The sequence below is a fragment of the Vitis vinifera genome, chromosome 7 (assembly GCF_030704535.1).
Source record: "Vitis vinifera cultivar Pinot Noir 40024 chromosome 7, ASM3070453v1".
NCBI lineage: Eukaryota > Viridiplantae > Streptophyta > Magnoliopsida > Vitales > Vitaceae > Vitis > Vitis vinifera.
In genome coordinates this window covers 4,530,469-4,540,833 of record NC_081811.1, presented here as the reverse complement: position 1 = coordinate 4,540,833, position 10,365 = coordinate 4,530,469, and the positions used below count along the sequence as shown (strand labels likewise).

The window sequence follows — 10,365 nt, the reverse complement described above, 5'->3', positions numbered from 1 at the left end:
ATCCTTATCCCATTTTTGTCCCAATTAAATAACTATTTTCCATACTTGCCCCAAACCTAGAATGGAGCAAGTAGAAGAATTTTCATTCCCGTTCACAAAAACCATAACAATCCGATTCTCACCCCGTCTCACTTCACTCCCACCAACCATATCTCCAACATACCTTTAACTCTTGTTGGTCATGTTCCTTCTTCAACATCAATTCCTATCGCCCCTATACTAGCTTCAACATCAAACTTGCCACTAACTTGCCACTACCACCATCCCCATCACCAATATCGCTTGTGCTTTGTCCAACCTTGTCATTGACTTCCCCATCTTCGACAATTAAAGCTCCAATAGTAATTAAGACATTTAAAATATATTATGCATTTTGATATTCACTTGAATAGCTTTCGATAACTTAAAAGTCAACATTGTTGCCATCTCTAGCACTATCCAAGTCTTTGACACCATGGAATTTGCCATTTTTGCTATTTCCAACACCAAACGAGTTATGTGAAGAGAGTATATGAGCGATTGTTCTCCCAAACTTAATTCGGGTTTCAAAATTTTTCCCAAACCCACATCCTTGATTATCACATTCCCATACTCAACATAATATGGGTAGAGCTGGGTGGGCGGGCGAGCCACCCGAATAACCCATGAAATTGCTATCCCTAGGCTTCACAGTAAAGATAATGGTTAAAAAAAAGCCTAAGAAGCTTGATAGGAAATAGAGAAAAATGAGCTTAGAGAAAGAGAGGGATGGGTAGTAAAAATGAGATGGAAATAAAGTCATAAATGAAAGGAAAATAAGGTTTTGGAGGAAAATAGGGAAGGGAAAAAATTGTTTAGGGAGGATTATGTCTCCAAAAAATACTAAGGGTTGTGGTTATTTTTCCAATTTCATAATTATTTTAATCGTATGTCCAAATAATCTAATTAATTTTATTCTATTAATATAGAAGGGAAAGGAGCAAAGCACACTATCAAAAAGGAAGTTCTAGTCTTCTAGTCAACCTCTTGTTGGTGTAGTGACCAAAAAGCCCTATTTTAATGGAAAATGCACATTGTTAGTACATTTCAAGATACATCAAGAAGCACATAAAACACTGCATGCGATTTATAAATTTAATTATTAATATATTTTATTCTCCAAAATTATATATAAATGCACATGGAATTATATACTATTGGATTAAGTCTTATCAAGTCAACCAGATGGAGGTCTTGATTCAAAAACTCACTAAGTAAATAAAAAAACTGGATAGGTTGTTTTGGGCATATCTCCCTTGGTTAATTAATGTTTTTCACATTATAAACTAGGAGGTAGATAATCCCATGACAGTAATCCTCACCATCAAGTGATTATAATAAAAACTATTCGAAGTCTAATAGAAAGAAATTAATTTAAGAAAGGAGGAAGGCCATTTAATAAGTTTGCTTATTAGTGATCACAATTAAGGAAATAGAACTCATGGCCTAGTTTGCTTAGTTTTTAAGCCTTTACTTGCTATTAGTGATACTCATGCATTGTGGATTAACTTTAGAGATCTTCTAGATATGTTTCAATGGAGAACACTTTGATGAAATCAAAGAGATGAAAGTTGGCAATTATCATGTTTATATGGATAATAACACCTTTCATGATATTTTGGGAGACAAACCACTTTTCCCATTGATCTACTTTATGTACACTAAACATACACGTGAAGGAATTTGTTGGCTCCTTGCCTTGACAAGAAAGTTTATGAAATTTGTTTTAGGTCGAAAGAGTTGTTTGTGCAAAATATGGGAGTAATGGTCTTTATCGTTTGATTATTAATGATTTTTCTTTAGTTAATAATATTGCACAATCTTTTTCTTATATTGAGAATGCATCTAATGTAATACCAATGATACTTCTTATTCATGATTGAATTACTTTTGCAATGAGCTAATTAGATAAAGGTAACATTACATATAGAAAGGAAACAAACTCATGACCATCTATTAAAGTCATCTATTAATACCGTAAAATAACGTAGTAGTCTGCATGGTGGGTGGATTGTCTCACATATGTTCTCATGCTTTCTTTCTAAAAGTTTGATCATTCAACATTCACTTAACTGAAAGATGGTTTAACTATCAATTTTATTGTGAGCAAGCGGCATATACTCATTTTTTAGATAAAAGAAACTTCATGTTCTTTAGTAGATGTCCATGTGTGTTCTATCATTTGACACATCATTTAAGATCTTGCATGACCTAGCTGGTCATACTAAAGTATAAAAATCTTTATACTAATGAATCTCTTATCCACAACAACATATGATTCAATGAGTTGTATGATTGTATGATACAACTTGAAATAGAAAATTAAGTACTTTTCTAATATATGTTTTTGGTCATAAATATAGAAGTAATATAAAAATATTTTATATTACATTTATCCATAATTTCAATGTGATACCCATTTCTATGTATATTTTTAAAATATAAAAAATTTCTTCTAGATTTTCTAGAATATAAAATATATAATTTATTTGCAATCTATTCTACCTAGTAGCATAATATTTGTTCTTTTGGAGCCTTCAATCAAATTTGTAGTACTTGATATGGTGCTTACATTAGTTTTTACATGAAACTAAAAAATTATATTTTATCTCAAAGAATTATGCATGGTTACTAATTTACAAGACATGTTTTATTCGTGCATCTTGAAACTCAATAGTATAGTAAAATAATATTTGAGTAAAAAAATATAAGATGTAAACTAAATAATGATATAGTAAATGTAATAAAAATACATAAAGTAAGATTAATCAATACAAGTATTTCTATCATTTACTAAAAACTCAATTTTTTCACAAGGAATTATAAAGAAATCAATATCATTGTAGGTCAAGTCTAACCTTTCACATAAGTGAAATTCATCCTCATCTTCCTTCCTTTTGCTTTTATTGAAATTTGGTAAGGTTAGCTAAATGTCAGTGTACCATAAGTACGTTAATAATGATATTTATTATCACACCTATAACTTTATTCTTATGGACGGAAGTTTGTTTTGTGAATTCTTCTTATTTCCTATATTGTCTTAGTATTGCTTCATTTTTTGTTGTGCAATGTAGCTGTGATTTTTTTTATATTTTTTTATGGAAATTTAAGGTATGATTATCATGAACACCATAATATAGAAAATTTCTTCAACAATCATGACCATGTTCTCGTCTTCATCAATGTCCATGATTGTAGGATGATGTTGCATTCACTTTAGAAAATAATTGAGAAATAGTTGATAAAACTCATGAAAAGAGTTTTACGACTTTTATAGTTTCCTATGACTTTAACTTTGAGTTCAACTTTCAGAGCTAAAAATATGAATTTATCTCAAACCAATTTTAAATAATTCTTAATAAAAGTGCTTCTAATAAAAATAGAGTCACTACAAATATTTAAAAAAAAAAAAAATCACTCAAAAAAGAACCTATCTTCTTCAAGAATACATATTGAAGCCAATTTTCTTAGTCTAAGCAGAAAATCACGTGAGTTCACCGATCTTTGGCATTTTGTGTGCTGGATAGATTGACAAGAAGCTAAATTTTGTGCGCATGTGACAGAGATTCAAACTCTCAATCATTTGGGGGCACAATCAACCATAAACGAGCTCAAGAGTGATATAGAAGACTCTAGGATAGTTTAGAGAAGGTAAAAGGAGAAATAGGAAAGCATAAAATTAAAAGGAAAAAAAAAACAAAATATATATAGCAATATGACGCAAGATCACCAACAAATCAAGTCGATTTTAAAGTAAAGAAAATAGTAACAAAAATGTCAAAATATGTGATAGGAAACATAGAGCCTTATCTTTGATTTTTCCCTCCGATAAATTTGTAGCCATTTAAAAATAAAAATTGTAATAATCAATAATTACAAATTACATTTATAAAATTTGCACTACTTTGTACTTCATAGGATTGCCTACAAGGTAAGTGAATAGCATGGCATAATTTAATTTTTAATGAATTTGAATCGAAATCGAATTTTGACTTTCATGTGGCATATACCATCATAAATTTGGAACTAGTTGTCATTTGGTGCATTGAATAAGGAATCTGTACAAGGGAGGTGGTTAATTGGTGCATTGAAGAAAGAATATGTACAAGGGAGGCGGTTAAAGCGGACGCAACGGATACCAACCAAGAATGGAGAAATGGAAAATTTGAAAAATACTAAGAACCCCTTTGGTATTATTTCTAGGAAATATACCTAAAATTTTTTATTATTCAAGTATTAAAAATATTATAAACGATTTTTAGAATCACTCTCAAACACATTATTAGAAAATAAAAAGTGCATTTCCATATAAATATTTGGAAAAGAATAAAAAATAGGAATTTAGATTCGCGAATGCTTTTTAAAAGTTCTTATAACCATAAAAATACCTAAAAATGTTTTTAAGGTAAAAAAAAAAAAAAGGGTGTTGGGTTATATTTTGAAAAATATTTTCTAAAATTTTAAAAAAATTTCATATATTTTTAAAAAACCTTTTTCAATTATCATTCGTTTCCTTTCTCTTTCATAAAAATAAAATTTTAAATTTTTTTAATAATATAAATGCTTATATATCTTTTTGTAATAAAAGTTTTTGATTTATTATAATATTTCCTTTTTGTAATAAATATCCTTTTATATAATTTATTATTATTAAAAGTGCTTTTTATTTATACTATATATCATCTAAAACATTAGTAAAATCACTTTTTCAAATTCTTATAAAAACGTTTTTCTCACAAAGGTGTTATAAACTAAAAACACTTCCAAGTCATGCCAAAAGGACTCTTAATTTTATAAAATTTAAATTTAATACCTTTAGTAAAAATAATTAAAATTTTGTAGATTTTCTATACATAAGCTACTAGCATTTTCTAAAATGATATGACTTGGTATGCCCAACTATGCCCAGCCCTAGTGTGAGAGCTCAGTCCAGGAATGCTTTCATGGACCGTCCACATCATGACCAATAATTATTAAAGGCCACCAGTGAGTGGAAGACAGTAACTACTGATGAATCTCCCTAAACTGTATAATCTTGAGCTGTAAAACATACAAAGCCAAAATTGGGATATCTCCCACGGGTTTGTAGGTGTCTATTTACCCATTACTTGCATAAATTACAGGGAATAAACACATTAGAAGAGAAACAAGAAAAGCAACATACTCAAAAGCTACAATGGAAGTGTTTGCAGATTGGAAATTTGACTACATCTTGCACGATCAGGATTTGTTCTGTCATCATGAAGAACAAGGACTTTCAGGGTGCCTGATTCTCTTAACCAGGCAGCCACCACAGCTCCTGTCGATATAAACCTACCCAGATTGCACTTGGCAACCCGAAAGGGTGCACCCATGCCAGTCAGTAGTGCCTCAATAGCTCGCCTTAATGCGCCATCCCCAACCACTTTGCTGTGTTTGCCCCATCCAGTCAATATACTGTTCAACGACAGCTTGAATGTTTAGTCTTTAATCAAAACCTGGTTCAAATAGTATAGGACACAGATAAAGGAGTACAGGGATAACCAATATTACCTTAAGAGCTGTGGCAGCTCATGACCCTCAAAAACAATAGACCGAATATTGAGCAACCATGCATGCACCATTGCCCGAGCAGCTCCAGAAGACATTAGATGCAAATCTAAGCAAGAGTTCGACCACATATTCTCCCAAACATGCCGTCGTTTCCCTTCAAGCACAACCAATTGGGCACCTCGTCTCTGAAAAGACAGTTACAGAAGAGTGAACACTAGACCAATCAAAATATGCTAATCTAGTCTACTTTCAAACTACATGTTTGTCTCAAGCTCTAAATTGTTTCCCTATAGATGGAACCATGAGATCTATATTCATTATGAACTTCCTAAGGCTTGAAGATTTTTCCCTGATGCTTAATACATGAGACGACTTGCAAAATAGAATTCCAAAACTAAAGCCCCATAGCAAAAAGCAATCAAATAAAAGAAACTCCTGATATTCCTTTTCACTTGCATCTTCTCATGTCAATTGGAAATAGAGACTTAGAAGAAGAATTTATCCAGCTAGGTTCAATTGATAAAGTATCTTTGCTCCAGTTAAATACACCTTGTACTTCATACTATGTTCAGATCAAGTAAAATCCTGTACTTTGGATTAACAGTTATTCACAAATTACCTGACCAAAGTGCCATAGCATGTCGGTCAGAGCATTATAGAAGGCAGATGCGGTCGAAGAATCCATCTGCTTCACCTCATCAAACAGGGATTGTGCTTGAACCCATACGTTGTCCCCATAGCCCATAAGAAGCCCATGTGCCACACCATAGACCTGATTATCAAATAACCGCAGTTCCTCCAATAACATTGAGGCATCTTCAAATGAATTACAGCGGCTGCATCCAGAGGCAAATTACAAAACTGAAATTACCTATACTTTCAGTAAAAATATTAGAAATATGAATTATGGGAAAAGACATAGTAGTGACAGAAGGCAACATGCACTAAATTATTTCCCACTGTTCCATACATCCACTGATTAATTATTTACAGCACAAATGAATTGGAAGAGCAGGGAATCCTGGGTAACTAGTATTTCACCGAAGCCATCATGAAAAGGCAAGTGTGTCCAGTTTCATCCGCTTTAATGTCTCTTGTTCTAGAGGACTAGTGGTGACATATAAAGGGAAAAAGTACAAACTAAAGAGACATAAACGCAGTTATTGGGTTCAAGGAAATTTTTAACATAGTCTTATTTTATTCACCATGGGAAAATTTGATGTTCTAGCCTTCAGGCTGACTGCATTAGTCAATTTTTAAATTGCACATGGGTAAGAATGCATAAAACATTAAGGTAATCACTCAGAATTCTAGATAACTAAAGGCCACTTAAACCTTCCCAGTTTCTCCTCTTAAATTAAGAATACAAGTCCCAGACCTGAGATCCTAGGGTATCGATCTGAACACTCCAATATTATAGTCATTGAGCAGTTGGATGTGCCATATATCATGTCCCTGGCATCAAAATAATTCTGCAGTTGATGTAGTTGATATAAGCTAAAAGTGCATCCACTCAACAACCAACTCTTATGAGGAGGATGATAATGATGATGTACATTGTATATTCAGTACTATCTCTCAAAATTCAACAATATATCATTCATATGGCCATGCTGCCTGAAGCCAAATATGTTGTCCACTGCGTTCTGAGATGTCTCTAAGGGTAAGACAGCTTTGTAAACACAGCTGAGAAATAATATTTGTCCCTCCCTTGGGTATTTGGCCCTTCTTTTAGTTCTTTTAAAGCGATTAACCATGGTCTTTGAACATATCACCACTAAAAAATAGAATAAACTTTTCCTCACTTCTTACCCAATTAACATAAAGACATTAAAAAGGGGAAAGGAGTATAGCAGCTCCAACAACTCTGCAATTATAGGAAAGGAAAAACTCAAATCATTTAGACCCTCTTAACCATTCTCCCAACCTCTTAACGGTTTGAGAACCATTGTTTTTTTCACATCCTTATATAATTATTCCTAGTTTCACCACCAGATGTTGTAAATGGACTATAGGTGTCAGCAAATCTGAAGGTGCTGCTCATATATATTTGGTCAGTTTTGAAATTTTCCCAGTGTTTCAATGCAAAACCTCATTGGAAGTTCTATGAATATAATATATTAGGAAATCAAGTAAAAACGATAGTGCTTGCAAATTGAGTCCTAGATGACTGATTAGTCACACCAAACCCACATTTCTGGATTCAATATTTTTCACATGACAAGGTCCTCAATTTGGTGAAAGATAGGCAGTATCAGGTGAAGAAGCATACCTGCAAGCATTTAGAATTGCTGAGAAGGTGACAACATTTGGTTTGATGTCCAGCTCATGCATCTTGTGGAAGACCGCCAAGATGCATAAAATTTCCTGTCTCCCCCTGTTTTCTTTCTTTGCATGACATGTTTTTTCAGCAGCTAGCTGTCCAAAAATCTTTATTATTTGATTATCCTCCTTGTCTCCCACTTCACTTTCAGTGGCATCTTCAACAACTTTTAAAGATGAAGAAGACATTTTTGACACATTGGTTTCATAGGGAGGATCGATAACACATTCAGCACTTCCTGATCGACCAAAGGCATCAATTATAGAATTGTAAGTAACAACATTAGGCCTAATCCCTTCCTTTGTCATCTCATCAAGGAAGGATACAGCAGATTCCACCAGCCCATTTTTACACAACGCATCAATAAGAGCACTATAAAGAACAACATCAGCCTTCAAACCTGCCTTCTTAAACTCTCTAAAAACTTCCATTGCCTCTTGATACAATCCACCTTTTGAGTACACGTCAATCAATGTCGAATAAGTCAATAAGTTAGGAAAAATCCGCTCTGCTTTCATCTCTTCAAACACCCTCTTAACTTCCTCATACTTCCCTTGTTTTCCATACCCACCTAGAAGGGCATTGTAAGTGACAGCATCCTTCTTAATCCCAGAACTTTCCATCTCTTTACAAACATTCAAGGCCTCCTCAAACCTCCCAAGTTTAGCATATATTGAAAGCAGAGTATTATACGAGACCCTATCCAAACCGATACTGGCAAACTTCATCTCATTAAACAAATTCAATGCTTCATCCAGTCTACCTGCCTTCGCATACCCATCTATCACTGTACTATAAGTCACCACATTAGGCATTATATGCTTTCTGGGCATCTCGGACATTATCTGAAAAGCCAAATCCATTTGCCCACCTTTGCATACAGCATCTAATAGAGTATTATACGTAAATATATCCTGTTCAATCCCTCTATACAACATCTCACTAAACAAATTCCTCGCGGCCTCCCACAACCCTCCTCTACCACAAACCGCAAGAAGTGAATTAAATGTAATCCGATCAGGTTGCACCCCATTCCTCAACATTTCATCAAATATTTCCGCTGCCCGATTAAAATCCACACCCCCTTTTCCACACGCATCAATTACAGCATTATAAGTGACTAAATTCGGCTTCAACCCCGAACTTTTCATAGTCTCAAATACCTTGATCGCCTCATCACAATATCCACTTCGCCCATATGCACTAATCAGAGCCGAAAAAGCATAAACTGTATTCCCATATCCCTCATTTAAAGCAGTTTCAAACACATTTTTTGCTAGTTCAACTTGACCTAATCTACCCAGAATACTAATCATAGCACTAGCCAATTTACCTTGCTCGTTGCGCCTCTGCTCCCGCCGCACAGCAAATTCAAAACATCGAATGGCCTTCGCCCACTCCCCCCGATTGCCAAGCTCTCGGAGCAAGAAGGTGTAATCGTCGGATCCACACAACCTAGACTCGAAGTTGAGAAGCACTGAATCAATCCCCTTATCATCGGAGGCGAAGCGAATGGCGTGGCGTAGGGCCTCCTCGGCGGTGGAGGTGTGGCGGGCGGCGGCGGCGGTCTTAGGGCGGCCGAAGTGCATTTTGGAGACGAAGCGGGTGGATCGGCGACCGGAGAAGTCGGCGGTGAGCTCGGACTTGGAGGGAGGAAGAGGAGAGAGAGAAGGGAAATTAGAGTTGCGGTTGGTGGCGGTGGCGGGGGAGGCAGCACCGGGCTTGGCAGCATTACGAGGTGAAGGGAGAGGGTTGGTGAGGGAAACTTTGTGGGAAGACCAGTGGTGATTGTTGTGGTGGTTTTTGGTAGGGTTTTGGGGGTAGTGGAGGTTTTGGTAGGGTTTAGCGGCGGTGATTGAGCAGTGAGGGGGAGTCGGAGACGCCATTTTGGAGAGAGAAAGTGGAAGAGTGGAAAGAAGGAAAGGGGATAAGAGGGAAGAGCCTGAGAGTGACTCCCCAGCTGAGTTGGGCGTCCTCTCTCAGACATTGAAATCTTCGCCATACTCTCTCAATTTTACCATTTTACCATTTTGCCCTATACCGTCTCCATTTTACTATTTTGCCCTTCCATTATTATGGTCGGACTCACTTTGGTGGATCCTCACCACGTAATATTTTGGCGAATTCAGTCCACTCTTTGACCATTCGTGACCTGCCTTGTGGGCCCTCCTTGAACGGTCCAGATGTGTCGACGAGAATGACTTGCCTTGTAGGCCCTTCTTGAACGGTCCAGAAGTGGGGATACGGTAGATTCCAGTTCACAATGATAAAGCTGACTGACCAGTTGGCTGCCACTTCCTTTTGTCTTTTTACTCTTCAATTATTTATTTATTTATTTTTTCCTGCAACTCAATTTTTTGTTTTTTTCCCAAATTTGATTTCTTGATTTGTTTTCTTGTGGAAATAACGGTCTGGCCCGATAGTGGTATAAAACACGGGATAGATTCAGGAGTGACTCCCATCTCCTCGGGGTGAATCAACAATCACGTGGA

The 10,365-nt window shown here is 35.4% G+C and overlaps 1 protein-coding gene across 1 annotated transcript; it reads right to left on the bottom strand.

The window, feature by feature from the left end:
- Positions 1-5,023: 5,023 nt before the first annotated feature.
- Positions 5,024-9,892, bottom strand: LOC100255579 (pentatricopeptide repeat-containing protein GUN1, chloroplastic). The gene is made up of 4 exons (XM_002271144.4): positions 7,823-9,892; positions 6,170-6,386; positions 5,551-5,735; positions 5,024-5,454 (listed from the first exon to the last, which is right to left on the bottom strand). Exons 1-4 carry the CDS (start codon positions 9,757-9,759, stop codon positions 5,190-5,192), a joined length of 2,604 nt encoding a protein of 867 aa, XP_002271180.1. The 5' UTR covers positions 9,760-9,892; the 3' UTR covers positions 5,024-5,189.
- Between the last annotated feature and the right edge of the window lie 473 nt (positions 9,893-10,365).

Excerpts from the sequence above, each read along its gene's own strand:
- LOC100255579 (XM_002271144.4), bottom strand. The coding sequence starts at position 9,759 with ATGGCGTCTCCGACTCCCCCTCACTGCTCAATCACCGCCGCTAAACCC. Across the intron at positions 5,736-6,169 it reads TGCTATGGCACTTTGGTCAG|AGACGAGGTGCCCAATTGGT; the intron begins GTAATTTGTGAA and ends CTGTCTTTTCAG. Across the intron at positions 5,455-5,550 it reads GAGCTGCCACAGCTCTTAAG|TATATTGACTGGATGGGGCA; the intron begins GTAATATTGGTT and ends GTCGTTGAACAG.